Raw genomic sequence first — 20,700 nt, 5'->3', positions numbered from 1 at the left:
GTCACCAGTGCAATCGTCACGGCAACGGGTGTTTCGCAGCATCATCAAATGCCCTCTAAGCCACGCCCCAGCTGCTTTACTCATCAGTCGCATTTAAATTCAGAGGTTTGCGGATTTGTTCGAAGCTTTAAAGGAAACCGCAGCAGGTAGACGGATGACTTCCAGGGTCGTGTGATGAAGTTTGAATGACCCTTGTGGATATGGGCTCTTGAGAAAACTGATGAAGGCAGTGCTTGTGCCCGAGGAAGCAGCTAATTATAAACCACCAGAATTTGATCGGTGGTATTAACTTGAAGCAGCTCCTAGCTAAATGTTTTCATGAACTGAATCATGTAGAATCTTGATTTGAACATCACAGGCACTGTCTGCAGGCTATTCATTAACATATTAGCATGGAATTTACAGCCTGTTTGCATCGGCAGTACAATTTGAACATCATAAATATAAACCTCCCCTGTGATAACTCTTTCTCTGCAGCAGTGAGCTCTGGTTCTCAAGCAATCATCTATCCGTGTTTGATTTCAGGGAGTGCTTTAAGTTATTGACTAGAAGCAGTGTAAAAGCACTTATTGCTGAATCTAAATTAGTGATTTAATCTGAATTAATGAGATTCCAAGCATACCCTTGTGAAAAAGAAGTGTGCTTGAAGGGATACTTCACCCAAAAAGGAAATTTCTGTCATTAATTACCCTCATGTTGTTCCAAACCCGTAAGAGCTTCGTTCATCTTCGGAATAAATTAATATATTTTGATGAAATCCGAGGTTTCTGAACCAGCTATAGGCAGCAACGTCATTGCAACTTTCAAAGCCCAGAAAGGTGAAGACATTGTTAAGATAGTCCATGTGACTACAATGGTTCAACCTTTATGTTGTGAAGTGGCGAGAATACATTTTGTGTGCAAATAAACAAAACCGAAATAACGACGTTATGCAACACTTTCTTCTCTTCCGTGTCAGTCTCCAACGCTGATCACGTAGTAAACACAGTGCAGCATTTCCAGGTTCTACGTCTGAACACCGGCTCACCATTGTTCGATGCTGTTTACTTGAGTATCACGACGCATGCGCACACACAACTTTTTTAGCGATTTCTTTACTACCTTTCTGGGCCTTGAAAGTTGCAATGACGTTGCAGTCTGTGGCTGGTTCAGAAAGAACCAAAATCACCTAAAATATCTTAATTTGTGTTCCGAAGATGAACGAAGGTCTTACATTTGGAACAACATGAGGGTGAGTAATTAGTAATAAGTCGCTTTGGATAAAAGCGGCTGCTAAATGAATAAATGTAAATACAAATGTAATTAATTACAGAAATTTAATTTTTGGGTGAAAAACCATTTTTTTAAACTGTATTTATTTTTTAAACTGTACTTGAAGATAAATGATAATTAAGTGCATTTTAAAAAAGAGCACTTTGTAATAATGTCAAGTGAAGTTTTATTTTAAAATACATTTTAATTCATTGTTTAATAATATTTTCTGTTTAAAAGACGACTTATTTTGATGTTGACTAGCATTCTAAAGCACATGTAAAGTACTTGATTCTAAATTGAAGTAGTGTTATTCAATGTTAATATATTTTAAATTTACTAAATTGGAACTTTATAAAAAATGTGTAATTACAAATATATTTAAATGCATGACAATTTTAGTAGTAATGGCATTATAGTGTATTTTAGTTTACCGTAAATAATTGTCAGTACATTAGAACCGTATTTCAAAGACAATATGCAAAGTGGATATGCAAATATGCCAATTTAAACTAACACATTTTTATTTAATTGCAATAGAAAGCTCTAAGTATGTGCTTTTGTATATATTTTTTTAAATATAAATACTCCTTTTAAAAGTATAATTATTTTTTTTCAAAAGTATAGGAAACTATTTTTTTGCAATAACTTGGAATACTGTATTGCATATACGATATTGAGAAATATTTGAGTTTGAACAGTGATCATTTAATAATAATTATGCAAAAAAGAAATATAAATCTGTTTCTCTCTCTCTGCCATGGTTCTGTTTAAGAAGTCAGAGATTCATCTGCCGTAAATCTGATTTGTTCCCTTAGATGGTGTGTGTAAGAGACTGCAGAGACAAGTTAGGTGTGTGTGTGTGTGTGTGTGTGTGTGTGTGTGTGTGTGTATTTGTGAGTGTGCTCAGGGCGAATCTCTATGCTTCAGTGGGTCGGCTCTGAAGAATCTCTGCCTGGAAAAAATGCGGAGAATAAATGATGAAGGAGAAGAAATGGGGGGAAAAGAAAGAGTGATGGCTGCTGAGGCTGTTACTGTGTGTGTGGGTTTGTGCGTGCGTGTGTGTGTGTGTGTGTGTGTGTGTGTGCTTAGTCAACCATGAGTTACAGAATGTCCAGTGTAAGTGAGCGGTATACGAAGACATGCACACATATAACCGATAGACAGATAATTTACAGCTTGACCCCTGTGGTGTGTGTATTCAGGCCAGGTGGCTCATGGTCATTGCGTTGTGTAAAATACTAAATACTCCTCATCACTTCAGCCCATGTATCATTAGTTATTCTCCTCCAGTTTCTGACAGGTCAGCATCACCTTAGACCTGTAAAAAAATATATATAGATATATCATATACAGTATTCTTACAAAAATAGTTTATATTTACTACTGTTATTTTATTTTTTTATTTTTTGGCATCATCCCATTACTTAAAAAAAGGATTTTCAGAATTGTAAGCAGTGTTCATGAGAGGTTGTGAGATGAATTTTCCAGTCAGCAGTCGTGGGCACACAATGGTCTGATTACTGATTAAAGGGGTGGTATAATGCCCTTTTCACAAGATGTAAAATAAGTCTTTGATGTCCTCAGAATGTGTATGTGAAGTTTTAGCTCAAAATACCCCACAGATATTTTTATTGTCACTTTTTGACGGTGAGCAAAAACCATAGACTGTAAAAAAATATGCACCGTTTTTGTGTCTGTCCCTTTAAATGCAAATGAGCTGCTGCTCCCGGCACAGGGGGCGGAGCTTCAAGAGCTCGTGTCATTTTACCTCACACAGACATGCACTGGAAATTGTTCAAACCGAAGTCAGAAAGATGGAGAGACTCAAGAAGAAGTGAAAACATGTAGACAACATTTCTGAATGGTTAGTTGGTGAATTTATGTAGCTTTTGTGTAGTTATCTTCTAGTCATTGATTAGCATATTCTTTCTTGATAATCAATAAATCATGTTCTAGGGGTGGGGTTTATGTACATTTTAGGGTTGGTGATGTCACTAAACCTGGAGGAATATCTTGTAGTCCCTACCAGCCGTTTGTTGTAGTCCTTAAAAAGCAATTTCTTTAAAAGAAAATATCTCCCTTTGCTTTAAACTTTGAGCGTCGTAACTTTGCAGATGTTGTTTATGCTGAAACGGCAACATACACACTAACTTAAGTTAGAAGAGTGAAATCATAATCAACCACCCCTTTAAGTCAATAAGTCAACTTCGCTGGTTAGCTGTTATTGACATTACATTATTGTACAAATCAGCTGTCAGAGCTGTGGTCACTAAGACCTTAAGTATAGATTTGGGTGCTTTTTTTTAACCAAATTTTTAAGATCATGCAGATTTTTTACTATTTTATAGAAATATAAGTTTCTTTACACATATTTAAGCAGCATCCGATTCACAATCATGCATTTTAGCTAACAGCATGATTGATAGTGTGATATTTATACTGAAGTTAAATAAACAAGAAGTAGAAACAATTTGGCCATATTTTTTTCTCTGCCAACGTACAGACTGAAACAGAGTTGTGAAGGGAATAAACGGAGCTAGAGCAAAAGGAAGAGACAGTTTCTGGAGTAAATTGGTTGTTCTTTGGTGCAGACTTACAAGACTTTCTTAATAAAGTGGCATAAAAAGGAACAGTTTCAAATTTGGAGTTCTGTGGTTAAATCTTAGATAGCCCATATAATTGTGCAGTCTGTACACTTGGGTTAGCATCATTCAATTTCATTCGGATCAGTTGTCTTTAGACCTTTAGATCTGGATGGCTGTCTTCATCGTTTCGCTGTGATTTCTTTCTTTGCTAACGTAAAATGTCTCACATTTATAAAAGCATGGTCAAACTCAAGCAAGAGAATGCGCTGATAAGTGTTTAAAATAATAGTTTTGATGAAAATTAGCCATGCTTTGGTCAGATGCACGTGGTATTAGAAGGGAAGGGCTTTTTTCATTCTGAAGAGCATTTTATTGGACAAAGGTTTGGTTATGTGTCTGAGAGCTACCTGAGTCATCAATATTTTGTACATCAATAGTTTTGTTTTTTTACCATATAAAAAAACCCTCCAAACATTAAAGTTAATTTTGTCAACTTTTCGGAGTACTAGCATATAGATGGCATAAAAACTTACAGAATTGGACTAAAAGCCACAAAAGTCCAATTTTGACTTCATTTGATCTTTAAGTGACAGTTTGGGGCCAAGTGCCTTCTCAGAAAATGAAATGGATAAAAGCTGTTTACTGCTGAAAACTCCCATTTCTCTTAAAATCCCCACAGGAGCTTTTGTAGCCGATTGGTCCAATTAGAATCTGACAAGATGAGTTTCTGTCGTACCAGGCACAAATACATGCTGAAATTTGATTATGTAATTTGATGCTTATTTATTTATTATTTTCAGCCTGTCCATCACAGAACTGTGTGTCTTTTAGCATTGTATTGACTAAACTCCTAATCTGCTCTGACACTTCAAAGAAATGCCTCATTCTCTCTTGTTTGTCCATTTCTTTCTTCAGTGTGAAAATGGAGTAATTGCTGCAGAACCGCTGTTCTTGTGTCTCACTGGATGACTGCCCACCAGCTGATGCCACTGGCCACATTAAATATCGCATCACTTCCTGCACATTTATTATGGTGAGATCACTGTGACAGCTGTGCAGAGCACTAAATGCACACATACATAGACTATTTTTTTATTTAAGAAAACTTAAAACAAATACATTTAATTATTTAATTCGTTTGCAACTAGCATACTTTCAAAACAAAATTAAAAAACACAATATACCAAGAAACAACAGCTTCTGCATGCAATCTTATATGCATATATTCTTATTTATATTTTTTTCTAACACTTTAAAATACAAATTATAAAGTGTTTTCAAATCATTTTCAAACTTTGTTTAATTTTTTTTTTTGTTAATATATTGTAGTCTCTACGTTGTTAATATATTAATAGGCTATATACAAATAGTGAGTTTTTTATTCATTGCCACTGTAATTAACTTAATTATAATTGTTGTTTAAATAGCTTATGTAAAGAGTTAGATAATGTTTTTATGCTTTCTTTTCACTTATTAACCGTAAATAGTAATTTTTCACTTTAGATTAGTTCACAGAAAATGGACAAATGTCATTGAGTGCTTTAAACCAATCTTTATTGGACCTTAACTGCATGGTGTTCTTTAAAAAAAAAAAAAAAAGTATATACAGTCAAACCAAAAATTATTCAGACACCAAATATCATTTTTGATATTTTTTACTAGTGGGTGCAGGACTCTGTAGTTAATGTATAAACATTTGGGACCAAAAATTATTCAGACACTTTGAACTGACCATGTTTTGCTTAAGTGTTTTTTCTTTAATTGCTAATGCATTCTTTTTACACCACAGACTGAACAAAATTAAGCATTGCTTGGTAATTGGTTGACCTAAATTGCTATTATCTAATTGTGTACTTAAATGTAACATCTGACAGCTATTCAACCTAATTCATTTGTGACAGTCTAACAGAAGGATGGCCAAAACCAGTGAAATATCAACTGATTTTGATTCTTGTCATATTTTATTACCATTTTCTAAACTATAGCGAATAAACTGTGATAATGTGAGAAATGTTGAAGGTGTCTGAATAAATGTTGGTTTGACTATATATATACAGTTTTTTGTGATGGGTAGGTTAGTATAGGGGGGGATATAACAGAGGTAAAAACATAAAAACCATTACGCCTATGGAGAGTAATGTGTGTGTGTGTGTAATATATTTGTAAACATTTCAAAGAACACTGAATATGAATGCATGTAATGAGAGCTCACAGGTATTTGAATTTTACCTGCAGTGAAATTAATTTTGTTCACAGCTCTCAATCATTATGCAGAATGAATGAACTATCCACTTGCCTGAATATAGGACAGATAATTCCCCAGGGGGGTGTGTGTGTGTGTGTGTGTGTGTGTGTGTGTGTGTGTGTGTGTGTGTGTGTGTGTGTGTGTGTGTGTGTGTGTGTGTGTGTGTGTGTGTGTGTGTGTGTGTGTGTGTGTGTGTGTGTGTGTGTGTGTGTGTGTGTGTGTGTGTGTGTGTGTGTGCGTGCGTGTGCGTGTGTGTGCGTGTGTGTGCGTGTGTGTGTGTGTGTGTGCGTGTGTGTGCGTGTGCGTGTGCGTGTGCGTGCGTGCGCGTGCGCATGCGTTAATGCATATGCATTAATTAGTAAGTTCCTTTAATCAATCTCTTGAGCTTGCAGCAGTATTATAGTATCATTGAGATACTATTATAGCTTATAGTTTTTTTGGTGGGATCCTGGAACAGTGACATTGTTACGGTTATGCTACATCAAAGTGTAGTGCTAATGCATCAGTGCTAATTATTATCAAGAACAAATTCATCTATATATTCTGTTACTTCAAGCTTAAGTAACGTTTTTTAGTTTTAAGGCCTCATAGATTAGTTTGTTTTAGTCTGTTTTTTGCACAGTTTGCTAGGGAACCCTATTGTTTATCTCATGTTTTTTCCCCCCAATATATCTTTTATGCTTTTCTCCGTCGTGGGAGTACAGGGGACTCAAAAGACATCAGATCAGCTGCGTTCCATCTGTGCTGCTGTTTCAGAGCGAAAAAGTTTAGTAATTTATTGCGGGGCGAGTTGCATGCTAATCTGAATTCAAATGCGACCAGTTCAGTGTGCAATACATATCATTAGTGACACCTGTAAGAAACTGGTGCAAGATTGGTCATTTTGGGTAGTTAGTTCTCTTTATAGTCACTATGTGTGACTTAAATAACTATTTGTACTATTTGTATATACTTGTCCAGCCATCTGCACATCAAGTTGCAAATCAAAATTTCCCCAAAAGGCAAGATGGTCAACTCACATCAGCACACACATGGTTCACTTATAAGTGTGTTTTGAATGTGAGTGAGAGAGATGATTGTGAGAGTGTGTGTGTGTCTGCATTCAACAAGAGAGTCAGTCTGATATATCTGGCACCGCATACACAGACATGGCTTGTTTGGTGGTCAGTTTAAACACACACACACACACACACACACACACATACACACACACACACGCTCACACAGGAAATAAGAAGCTGAGGAAATCTGGGTCGCTGTTAGTCAGCCGTATCCAGCTCAGTGCTGTGAGCTTTCAGTTTTGGGTGATGCCAAGGCTGAAAACGTGGAAGCATATCACAATTACACAGGCACCTGCAGAGAGCTTTTCTCTTAGCAGAGCATGTTTCAAGAATAAAGATCCTATAATGGCATAAACGCATTGAAACATCAATATTGATGAACGTGTTTTCTTTATATGAGTCAGTCAGTTCTTAGAAGCATAAAGGAAGGACAGCTTGTGTTATCTGAGGCACTCCAGAGACAGACTTCACACACAGTCAACAGCAGTGATCAAACAGATCAGAGGATTAAAATAGAAAAAAATATTCTCCTTAATATATGGACAAAACAAACTAGATAAACACTTATGTGGAAAATAATAGAATCATAATAGCCGATTAAATCACAAAACTCTTGAAACTGCAAGAACCTCCTGATAAGTTCTGAGGGAAGAAAATACAAATTTGGATTGTTTACACATGCAGTGCAGTGTGTTTCTTAAATACCTCAAGTTAACAGCCTGCAGAGATAACCTCTATTTGACATGAAATATTCATATTCTGTTAAAAAATTCAAGCACCTTACACTCGTTTATCGACACCTCTTGCTTTTCGACAGATTCGTAGGCTACTTTAACACTATATGACTAGCATGCCGGTGTGGGATAGTAGCCTAATTGTCCGGACCTGTGGGCTGCTGTACGTGAACTTTACATTTTTCTGCTCGCACGCGGTAAAACGTTTGGTCCGTGCGCACAAATGGACACGGGATTTGTGGCTGAATATAGGAGGTTTAAACGACGTCTTTGAAGTGGACGGTTCCCAGGGTCGCGTGCCGATTTTTCTGAGCTGTATGCGGACTGCGCACGCGGGTCCGCAGTGGCGGGTTGCGCGCGTGCGTTTGCGCGTAAGCGGGTGCTGCTGTTGTAATTTCACGTCACATCAAGTTTGATCAGCGGTCCGATTGGATGATCTACAGCGCTGTCCTGAATTGAAAAGCTCTTGCGCTTTTTTGCTCGTATTCGGCTCTAGTCCTGTAGCCTGAATGCACCTATCCGGCATCGCGTGAGGGAGTCGGTGCACATCTGGAGGATTTTGTTGTCGCCCTCGCGCCCGGTCTGGATGTTGCGCGCGAGCTGAAGAATTCTAGAGGTCGGAGACAAAATGCGGCGGCGAGCGCACGCGAGCGTCCTGCTCCTGCCGTGGCTGGTGCTGCAAACACAGGCAGGCTTTCCAAACCAGATCAATATCGGTAAGTGATTTTATTATTTATTGCTTACAAAATAAAACATCTCCCCTTGTACACGTGCTGATCCTCATCTACTTGCTGCATCACCCATATATTCTTAATTCGAGAAGTTTGCACCTCTAGCGCCAAACAGAGTGTGAATTATATGAATGGCACTACTACTATCCCTCACTCAAACAAGTGTACATTCAGGTAGATGTTCTTAACTCATCTGATCTCACATACAGGTGGTCTCTTCATGCGCTCCACGGTTCAGGAACACAGCGCGTTCCGCTTCGCCGTTCAGCTCTACAACACCAATCAGAACATCACTGAGAAACCCTTTCACCTGAATTATAACGTGGACAATCTGGAGTCGTCTAATAGCTTCTCAGTCACGCACGCGTGTGAGTCTCTGCTCTTTTTTTCCTTCATACAATTCTGCGGGACATCCCGCACCTGTTCTCCTTTAAGTGTTCAGGATATATCGATAAATCATCATAGACATTATAGACTTGTTCTTGCGCTCTTTGAGAATAAAAGCTCCTAATTCTCACCAGAGATGTAGGCTTGGTTTGCAAGGACATATTGTGAGGAGGCAGGAGACAACCCTCAGATTCACATTTTTAAAACAAACCGAAACAATTCGAGCAATGAGTCACAGACAAGACCTTGATCATTTTTACAATGTAGGTGTTGAGAAAATTAAATTGCGTGGAAGTCTCATACATGCATGTACAATATTCCCTCACATCACAAGTCTCAATTTCCATAATATCTCAGCCCACACCATACAAATAAGACTGTTGATCTGTCCTGTTTCTGATATCTGAGAGTATGTCACTGAATCCTATACCATTTTACCTGTTGTTACAAACTTTAAAGTTCATTGCATGCATTAAGTATGCGTTCTTTTTTTATCAAGTGTTGTTCTTCTTTCTAGTCTAGCTAGGGGACTATACGTCAAAAGGCGTCAGCGTCCGTCATGAAGCGCTGCCCCCACACAACTGCAAAATACACATTTTTCTCATTTGAACATTTTCTCCAGTGAATTCATTAAAAAAAAGACAACCAAATATAAACTGTCATATGTAGACCTTAAACACAGAGGAAATGTTCAAATGAGAAAAATGGAGCATGTGTAGTTAAAAATGTATAATTTAGTTGGAGGTGACAAAACGCTAAGGTTTTAATTTCCAATAATGAAGTTATTTATTTGTAGTTATTATTATTTTAATGTCAAGAAAAAGAAAAGAAAGCGAGTGAAAAAGAACAAATAAAGACTGATAGTGTGAGAAGTTGGCAAAGAAGAGGAATGGAGAGAAAGAAATGTGAAAAAACTCTTCTGTGGCACAAGCCTCAGGTCTTTATAATGGAGAGATAAAGAAAAAAGGAGAAGGACTGCGAGAGAAAGAGCGATGATGATGAGTGCAGGCTGACATTTGCACACATGCCCAAACCAGTGCAAGGGTTAGTGCCCTGCACTGTGTGTGTGTGTGTGCGTGCGTGTGTGTGTGAGAGTGAGAGAGCTTTACCATCATTATAAAATGCCTGTTTACAGCTGCTGTCATTACCATTTTGTGTCTCTGACTGGCCTGGCTGCTCATCTGAGCGTGTCTATGTGAGAGACTGTGTTTGTGAGCTTTTGGTTTCCTCTCTTATCATGGTGTTATTGCTGCAGTCATTGATCTTTCTTCACTGCATTAACACACACACACACACACACTGCTCCAGGCATCAGGTTGGCCTATTGGACAAAAAACCGCTGGGCTTTTAAAAACATAAATAAAAAGATTTTCCAAGTGGAGACATATGCACATACCTCTCAGACTCTGAAGGTGATTTTAAAGTTTAATGAATAAACTGTGGAGATGCTCTCAAAGCTCAAAGTACATATCCAGGAATAACATGACAGGAATGACAAAGTGCTTTAACAGTGATGTAAGAATGGTTCACAAATAGAGACAGACACTTATTTTTCTCTCTGGGGTGGTGTTTGAATCAGAGCACACAAACTTTTGTATGCAGTGCCTGTATTAGTCAGGTGTATTAGTCGCTCGCAGTGTTGAGAGTGCGATTTGTGCGTCAAACGGATCCTGCGAGAAAAGGTTTTGACAGCATATGTATTCAGTGACCCTGCTGTTTTAATTGAGGCAATTTGTGTAGTGAAGAGAAAACGGTAGGGGTCAGAGGGTTTGTAAACAGGTTATTTTTCACTCTTGCTCTCTCTCCCCCTTTCTAAGATTTTCCGTCCTCTCATCATTTTTTTCCTTATTGCTCCCTGAAGCGTTCGAGAGACAGATGAAAAGAAGGGCAGAAAGGTAGTAAACAGACGTAACCTGCTTGCTCAGAAAAACAAATGAAGGAGAGAGAGACATGTAATCATTACCTTGTCTCTCTCTGTATAATTTCTGCACCACTAGTGTCACCAAACAGAATTGCAAAAATAATGATGGCATGAAATTGAAATTCACCCTATCTATTTTCTAAATGCATGTTATTAATCTTACTGAAAGAAAAAAAAATATATAAAAAATATATATTTTGATCAAAATGGCTTGATGCCATTGTGGCATCAAGCCACAGTGTCACAACATCTCTCTGGTTGGATTTCTAGTGTCTGACTTCTATAAAATAATTTTGTCCTCATAAACTGGCCACTTTCTTACAATCAGTTTTGTATTTCCTTTCGATAATTAATTTCACTAATGTTTAGTACATAATACGTAAGAAAATATTTAGGGTGCTCTAATTGATCTGCGACCAATTGCTATCGGCCGATAATCGCAAATCTCTCAATTTGCCGATCTCATAAACCGTTCTCATGCTGACTCGCTCCTGCCGTGAGAGGTATGCAGCAGCACCGTCTCAATCTGTGTCCAGCGCGGGTAGAAGAATTATTAGATTAGATTCAACTTTATTGTCATTGTGCAGAGTACTAGTGCAGAGCCAATGAAACACAGCATCTAACCAGAAGTAAAAACAGTAAATGTGTGTGTATATATATATATATATATATATATATATATATATATATATATATATATATATATATATATATATATAAATAAATCTAAATATATATATATATATATATAGAATAAACTTATTATAGGAGTGCAAAATATGAGGTATGTTTTTTTTTTGTGAATTCAATTCAGCGTTTGAAATCAGGCTTGTGCTGTGTGTAAGCTATGTGCAACAAAATTGCCCCATTGTAAAAACTAAAATTTACAATGCCCCCCCCCCCCTCAAAAAAAAATCACCCCCCACAAGAGTCACCTAATGTCTGATTAGAGGATTCCTATAAATAATTCTACATAAAGAAGGCTTCAAATGGATCATTATCGGTGATCGCTTTCGGCAGATACTGCTTCCTATGATAAACGATTGACTCCAAAAATCCTAATCGGAGCACCCTTAAGGCCAATTCACATTGCACCGATAGACACAGACCAACGCCGACAGTCATCAGACTACAGCAGACATTTCAGACATTCTGAATCCAATTCAGCATGTTCAATCGGCGAAAACAAGCGCCGACAGATTCCAACAGACTCCGACAGGGGTAACTCACTGATCCGACAAAACCCAGACGAATTGTCAGTGCGGTGTGAATTGGCCTTTAGAAAATATCTGTCACTACTTCGACTTAAAATTATGCAATGAAAAGGAATTTCTGATAACTGCTAAAAAAAACTGTCTAAAAACAGAGAATCTGCACTTCACCGTGCTAATATGCAGATGACCGACTTTTATCTGTTGATTCCATATTTAAATTGATATGTAATGGATGCATTTGTTCTGCCTTCAAATTGTAGCTCATATATTTTTTTGGGGGGGGGGGGGGGGAACTCAATGCAAATGGCCACTGATATATTGTCACTCAAGCCTCATCTGTAATTGGTCAGACAAACAGAAAGTCCCGCCACATCATTGGCTGAGCAAACAAGCTGAGCAATATTTTGATTGCACCACAGAGCCAAAGTGTTTACACTTTTCAGGAAAATCAACCTACACTTAGTTATTAAGCTGAGAAAGAAGAAAGTATTGTAACAAAAAAGTACACTCTTCAGCTTTAAGGACTAAAATGAGAGAGTGAGTAAGAACTGAATGTGTCTTTCTGAACTGCAGTGATCGTTTGGTTTGTTCTATCATGGTGAGAGCTGCTTTCACTGAGGCACGATCAATATAGAAAGAGGACAGGGCAGAACCACACTCACACTAAAACATATACCCCCACACTCAAACACACACTAAAACATATACCCACACAAAATCAGCACTCAGTTTGTGTGTAGATATGATGTGTATGGTTATCTTTCTTCTTTGGACTCATTTAATGAATATCCAGTTGGTGAATGCCGACTGCTATAGTATTCTCCCATAGCAATCTTTGGTAGTAGCAAACTATTTCTGTCATATTTATAATAAATGTCAATCACAAATAATTACATTAGGCTACTGTATATCATATATATTATTAACCAAACTAAACACCAGAAGCTTTAAATACATTTAGTGTGAAGGTGGATTATATCAATATTGTTTTATTCTGTCATGTAACACTTTCTCAAGATTTAATTTTGTGCTTAATTTTCTCACAGTTTGTGCTTACATTGTGCTTCAGTAGAAGTTGCAGTGGCCACTGAGGCTAAATGTGGAAACGTTCATGTATAGATTCAGGACTCGCTTGAACAAATACTCAAACATCCTATAGTGTCAGCAAAAAATATAGGCTATGTGTCTCACTGATCATTGTCCAAGTGCTCTGATTGTTAAAAAAAAAATCATGGCGGGCACCATTGCGCTCCTGTGCACCATACAGCCTCTGCCACCTACTGGACTGGAGTGTGAAGTGATGGGTGGTGCACAGGAAAGCAATGGCAGCCACCACAATTTTAGTGGATTAAAATTCTGCTCATTAAAAAAAAACTAGTGTGTGTGTGTGGTGAGTGTTTGCAAAGGTGTTCGTTGTTGTTGTTTTTTATTTTCTTTTTATGCTGTACCAAAGCTCTGAATTGTGTATGAATATATTTTCTTAGCTGCATGATCATTTGAGCATTATTTTTCAAGCGTAGGCTGTGTATGTGCGTGTTTATCTGTGTGTGATGATTTTTAACCTCTGGGCTCTCTGAGTAATTTGACATTTGCTTGTATTTTCTTCCTTTTCACCCTCATGCTTACATGCCACATAATTCTTTTGCCTTGCTTTTTTGTTTGTATGTCTTCTGGACACATTTGGGAACATTTGCCCCGTTTGGTCCTTTTCCTCGAATCAACTAACCTCTAATCCTTCCAAAGTCCCGTATTCTCTCATATTCTCTTTTTTTCAAGAGGCAGGTGTTTGTGTAAGGCAAAAAATCATTCGCTTTGGGAAACAAATAGTACTAATGTACTCTTTCTGGATAACATATGGTTGTAAATATCAGGGTTAGGGTCGTGGAGACGTCAGTGAACTCAATCTGTCTACTGTCAGTTTAGCTACATGGTTGCTAGATTTAGAAACATTTGCAGTTTATCTTTAAATAATTTAGATGACAACTGCATTTAGGGTATTTTAAAATAAATAAATAACAAGACATTTGATTTGGATTTTAGAAGAATGTACGCCATATTGCAATACATGCAGTCTGTAAAATCAAATATGATGACATAATCTCTCCATTTCTGCTAACAGGCTATTGTCACTTCAGTTTTTTTTTAAAGACATACTCACTCACACACACACACACACACACACACACACACACACACACACACACACACACACACACACACACACACACACACACACACACACACACACACACACTCTCACACACACACACACACTCAGTACATACACTCAGTAGAGAGTGTCATAATACAAAATGCTTGTAAGTTTGTGTGTCTAATGTTTGTTTATTTTAAAATGTACTGACTGATGCTTCCATCTCTCTCTTGGTCTGGCAGTCTGTTCTCAGTTCTCCAGGGGTGTGTATGCAATATTTGGATTCTATGACAGGAGGTCAATGAACACATTAACGTCGTTCTGCGGCGCTCTGCACACCTCCTTCATCACTCCATCTTTTCCCACGGACACAGATGTGCAGTTTGTCCTGCAGATGAGGCCGAGCCTCCGGGGGGCGCTGCTCAGCTTGCTAGCCCATTACAAATGGGAGAAATTTGTCTACCTGTATGACACTGATAGAGGTGAGTAAACGCACACACATACACTAACGCGTATAATGTCAGTTGCCAAGTATTCAAACACTAGGAATAGTTCACCAAAAAATGAAAACGCAATCATACAAAAGAAGATATTTTGAGAAATGTGTTGTTGTTTTTTATTCAATGGAAGTCAGTGCTCACCAAAACTGTTTGATTACCAACATTCTTCAACATATCTTCTTTTGTGTTCTGCAGAAGAAAGTCATACAGATGGTGGTACGACATTTTTTGAACTATACCTTTAAAGTTTTAAGCGACAGGTAGCGACTGATCCTTTCTTCCATATTGTGACGCTGAGTCAGCATCTTTTAACAGCTTATTGAATGTAACAGCATATTGAAAAAAAAAATGCATGGTGGGGATCTCTACATCGGTAGTCAAAAACACATTCAACTGGACTTCTTTTGTAGTGTAGATGCTCATGTGACTGCCTACTAACCTAATACATAATCTTTGAATGGTAGTGAGAAGTGGTGTGAGTGTTGCACCAAAACAAGCAATTCAAATTTTGCTGTGTTGTACCAAAACACATGGATTACAGTCGAAATCGCAGATGTCTTTTTTTAGCTTTTCATTCACTTCCTTTCTAGATTGCTCGTAATCCACGTAACATGGGTTCAGTCAGTAGTATTCGTGCACCACAAAAGTGGTGTAGAGTATGACAAATTAAGAGTGTCTCAAGGAAATCCGAACACAAGTGGTCACAGGAGATGCATTTTATAATGCATTTTAATATCAGGTGTAAATGGTAATGCGTGTGATTGGATGACTGAAAAAGCATCTTAATATCAGGTGGAAACAGGGCCTATAGAATACCAAGTCCCAGGCACGTGCACTGACATTTTGGGGGGCAGGTGCTCAAGTGAAAAAAAAGCACCCCTCGTATAATTACTTATAAAATGTAAAGTTTCAAATTGTTGATTAATAACACAATTTATCACTATACACAATAGGGCTGTTATACCAATTAATTGAAATCAGTATCAACAAAATCCATCTTACCATTTATCAACCAATAACAGTGAATCAATCAAGAACGAAACACCGCTGTGGGTTACTAGGAGATGCACATTTTCTGCTTAGTTTTGAACTTGGCAAAAACCACTTGCTTGTTTTAAAAAAAACAATCACTAATTTCATTGTAAATAGAGCAAAGACAGTCAAAATTGACAACGTTGTGTCTATAAATGAGAAAATAATCAACTGATTGTTTATTGAACTGTTGTATAAAATAAATATCACATTTTGCAATCGTGCTGATATTCAAGAAAATAGCACTCTTGCTAGTGTGATATTGCTTAACAATATTATGTTATAAACACAAAATACAAGAACTCATACAAGGGCAATTCATATCTTGAATTTTGGGTGCATTTTTTTTAATTTAAGTGCTATTTCTGACCTTGTATGACGCTATTTTACGTCAACGCTAGACTAGCTTGCTTGTGCTTAAGCTTAAAGCTTAAAAAATATATTTGCCCATGTGATGTCACAGGTCACGCAATATCAAAACAAGCCATTTTTTGATCTTGAATAAATAAGTGCTTTCTTTATAAGGAGGACGTTTTAAGCTATGAAACTCGCAGGATGCTTTATTGGTACAAAGACCTCTTATATGTCAAAAGATCAAGGCATATTTGATTTCTCATGTCATGACCCCTTTAATGGAGGGCTATTGGCTAAGTTAGGCTGGCTGTTTAAATAGTGGTTTAATTTCACTGTGGTGACAAACAGTGCCGAGGTTTAGCGCAGATCCGGGAGACGTGGATGCTGCTCGCCTGCTCTGCAGAGCGCTGTGGTGACTGTGACGAGGGATGTCGGAGAGGGGGAGGGGCTCGTGCGGCCTCACAGAATTATTAAGAATAAGTTGTCGGGCACATGCTAAGAATTGATGCCACGGGCCAAATTGAAACAAAAAATAAAAAATAAAATAAATAAAAAGTGTCTAGTCAGAGGCCAAAATGGCAGGTGCTTGACTTAGGGTCTATCGGTGCACGTGCCTGATACGTTTTATAAGTCTAATGTCTGCTTTTGTTCACACAAATATTAGAAATCAGATTTTGGCTTGCAAATTACAGCTAAAGCAATAGACATCACTCCTCAAATCAGGTATAGTGACAACAGAGTCAAACACTGTATAATGGAGGACAGTTTTCCTTTCTGTTTGTGTTCCAAATCACCTGATGGGCTTACTGCCAACAATCACACATTTTTTCCCTAGCTTGTTTACTCTGAAGAGAGTGCTTACAGGGACAGTTTAAGATAACGAGAGAGACATTGTTATGTTTTCTCCAGGGATCCTCCTTAATGGATTAAACCTATCATACTAATGCACATCATATTTGGAGTAATGGTGGTGTACTTACAGCTAGAAGTTAATGGAATTTTGTTTGGACCTCCACTTATTAATACAATAGTTGGCAAAATCCAGAGACCTCATTGATCATTTGCACAAAAGGTCAGATTTTCTTCCATTGGAGCACAAGATCATGCTCTTTGGAATCGGATCATTCTCAAATCATGATACAGTGAAGACAGTCTCAATCTGTTACCACCCTTGAAATCATGCACTACAGTCAGCAGGGAGTTGTGCTGGTAGTGCCAAACTTTAAATGGCTTTACATCACCACAGGGCTCTTGGATCTGTTAAATATGCTAAACAGTGACGATTAAAAAAAATCTGCGTGAGATTGGAGCCTTGGCTTGATGGTTCACATAAACATTCAGAGACATCGAGTTGTGATGTTCAGATGGGTGCCGCAATATTTGGCAGAGATGCTCAATAAATAATTCAAAAGGCCAAGTATATAATTTGGAAAATTAATCTGTTAGAGGTTAAGAGATATTTAATGAAGGGCTGTAAAAGATTTTGTTCATACAGTGTTTAGCAAGACCCTCTTAATTGCTAATGAGGAACGATATTTAATTAACTCATAAACCTTTGCAGGTCTGAGCGCTGCTATCACATGGCACGTGCCCTTCCTCTTAATAACATGTATGACTTTAAGATTTGAAGTGCCTGTGTGTATGCATGTCATTTGAATTCTCACCTCTCTGCAAGCTGTCAGTCTTGATTAATTGGTCACTGCTAAACAGCCTTGCGGTCTGGCACTCTAGGACGTATGCTAATTAAAATAGTGATTGAGTGTATGTGTGCGCGTGTTGTCCTATAATAAATGTGATCGCGGGGCTAAAAACGAGACCAAATAGAACAGGGCTGATTTGTGTCCTGTGTGTGTGTGTATGGCCTTGAGCTGGAGGTGATAAAGGGTGTTATTGCCTTTGTGTTTGCTTTGAATCCTTTAACAGGTTAAGTATACCTGTGGTATGTTGTCTATAAAAATATAAAATCATCTGTCTATGTATCTATTTGTCAGAAGATATGTAAATATGTTTTATTTTTTGCACCACTTTCCTTAGTGATCTTTTTTTCTTTTCTTGAATACATATAGGATGGAAAGACTTTTGTGCCTATCCAGGGGTCTAATATGTGCTGCAGTGGATCTGATGTATTGCAGAAGACCTGATCAGTTGCGTAAAATATATGATCTGCAGCGGATCTGATCTATAGTCGAACGTATCAGAGAAATAAATGAATGAAGGCCAAAAACACACCAGCACAAACATATGCATATGCATAAAATATGTGCGTTCTGCCATTGCATTAGTATCATTGGTGCAGAGTTGCAGTAATTACATTCACCATGTCTCTTTCTCAGCCTTCCCTCCTTTCATCCCTTCAGATTTGCACTGCATCAGCAGTTCCTGTGTGTTCTCAAACCAGAGAGAGAAATGAAGCAGTACTTGCTCCATCATTCTGGCCCAAATCTGCCCTGTTACTACATCTGCACAGGCCCGGCGTAGCAGTGTTTTTCACACCATGTATTATTCTCTCTTTTTCTCTCAGGGTTTTCCATCCTACAGGCCATCATGGAATCCGCAGTGATGAATAATTGGCAAGTGACGGCGCGTTCAGTGGGGAACATAGTGGATCCGCTGGAATACCGACGCATTATTGAAGAAATGGATCGTCGGCAGGAGAAACGCTTCCTTATCGACTGTGAGGTTGGACGCATTAACAGTATTCTAGAGCAGGTAAATAAAAACGCACATAATTTCATCTGTCGGCCTGTGAGTCTGTTTACAGGGACTGTTTGTCTGTCATAGTGGTAGATCAGGAAAAATTCTCAGTCTTGTAGTATCGATCAATACCTTTCCAAAATTCAACTGTCGTTAGCGAATAAGGTGATAAAAATAGTGTGTGTGAAAGCGTGCGTGTGTTTGTCTAAGTAGGGCACAGCGTCCTATAACAAGGGAACAGTGAGAAAACTAAAAATACTCCCTTTCCTCTCATCCAAAAATACAGCTCTCAAAGGTACTGTTACATTCTCCGATTCTGTTTGTCTCTTTCACTTATTCTTTCACTTTCAGTTTTTTTACCCTCTGTCTATATTTTCCTGTTTTTTTTCCCCACACACTCATATGCATTGAGACAGAGTAGAAAAGAATGTGTGTGCGTGTGTGTGTGTCACTAGGAGGTCACAGAGATAATGAAATCCACAAGTAGATCAATCAGTGCTCAGAGAAAGCTAATAAGAGCTCTGCGCTTTCAGCAGACTGGCTGTCTGTTGCTATTTGTAAATCAATAGCTGTGTGTGGGTGTGGTTGTGGTCGGGTCATACCTTTATGTTGTGCTGGCACAGCACTAAAAATTTCAATTGCCAATGTATTCAAGCTCTGCAACTTTGTAGAACAATAAATAATAACACAGTCCTGTGATGTGTGGGAATATGCATTGTAACAGCTCCACAGTTCCCAACAGGTTCAAGCAGGACAATGGAGACAATGTTAATCTGATTGCGTAACAATGGGCACTACTGACCCAATTGGTTTGGTGAAAAAACATTTTAAATCTATCTATCTGTGTATATACATTTTCCCTAACATAAAATGTTGTGGTAGTGACACTTGACATTTTTTTTATTTAAAATAAAGTATTTTTTTTACATTTGGCTTTATTTGTGATTTCAAATATTCCATGACGTGGCAGAAACTTTTACCCATAAAATGACAATAAAAGACTTTGTCACTCATGGCCCGTGACTTTTCCCTAGTATTCAGCTATACTAATAATAAAAAGAAAGACGCCATTATTTTTCCCCAGTACACTTTTTTCCCCCAATTATTTACTAATAATAAAAAGAAAAACGCAAGCAAACTTTTTCTTTCCTCCGCTGGGACTGCAAAGTGCCCATAGTTACAGAATCACCCTTCTACAGTTAAGGCTTTTGCATTTCATTTTTTTTCAATTTCGCCTGTCATTCGTTGGTTTTGATATCATGTCCACATAAACTATCAGACATAATGCTGGATGACACTCTTCCATTCTTTTATTTCCAGGTTGTGATCTCAGGAAAGAACAGTCGAGGATATCATTACATCCTGGCTAATCTTGTGAGAAAATACACGCACATGCACAGAGCTCTTATTTCCTAACCTTCTGTGAGTGACCTTTCACGTTTGACTATTGGCCATTGCTCTCTGCAGGGGTTCTCTAACATGAGTTTGGATAAGGTGTTTTCAGGCGGAGCAAATATTACCGGATTCCAAATCATAAATTCTGACAGCCCGATTGTGCAGCAGTTTCTCCAGCGCTGGGAGCGGCTCGATGAGAGAGAGTTCCCTGAGTCTAGAAACACTCCCCTGAAGGTCTCTCTCTTTATTTCTATGCTTATTTATGTGCATTTGTGATGCGTTTATTTGGGAGTGTGCCACTTGTGAATATGCTTGTACGTATGTGTAATTTATGATAACATATTTTGATGAGTTTAATGTAGCAGTCATGCAGTAGTTTTATTAATCATCTCTTTTTTGTTGTTTCTTGCCTATGTTGCTGAAATTCTCCCACACTGCACC

At 37.9% G+C, this 20,700-nt stretch overlaps 1 protein-coding gene across 10 annotated transcripts in view; it reads left to right on the top strand.

The window, feature by feature from the left end:
* Positions 1-4,785: 4,785 nt before the first annotated feature.
* gria3a (glutamate receptor, ionotropic, AMPA 3a) overlaps positions 4,786-20,700 on the top strand; it is a 41,846-nt gene continuing 25,931 nt past the window's right edge. For 8 of the 10 annotated variants that reach the window (XR_013796810.1, XR_013796811.1, XR_013796812.1 and 5 more), the window contains exons 1-6: positions 8,181-8,595; positions 8,820-8,978; positions 14,527-14,766; positions 18,692-18,879; positions 20,185-20,238; positions 20,332-20,493. Coding sequence is in view for 3 of the 10 variants with exons in the window: in XM_079606486.1 (XP_079462612.1) it covers positions 8,508-8,595; positions 8,820-8,978; positions 14,527-14,766; positions 18,692-18,879; positions 20,185-20,238; positions 20,332-20,493 (891 nt within the window). In the remaining 7 variants the exon portion in view is untranslated. Of the gene's footprint in view, positions 4,873-8,032; positions 8,596-8,819; positions 8,979-14,526; positions 14,767-18,691; positions 18,880-20,184; positions 20,239-20,331; positions 20,494-20,700 lie in introns of those variants that run through there. The other 2 variants (XM_079606485.1, XM_079606487.1) reach the window with 2 other exon arrangements.

Source organism: Phoxinus phoxinus, assembly GCF_949152265.1.
Source record: "Phoxinus phoxinus genome assembly, chromosome: 3".
Lineage (NCBI taxonomy): Eukaryota > Metazoa > Chordata > Actinopteri > Cypriniformes > Leuciscidae > Phoxinus > Phoxinus phoxinus.
Note: the sequence above shows the minus strand (reverse complement) of the source record. Positions and strands in the feature narration are given on the sequence as shown.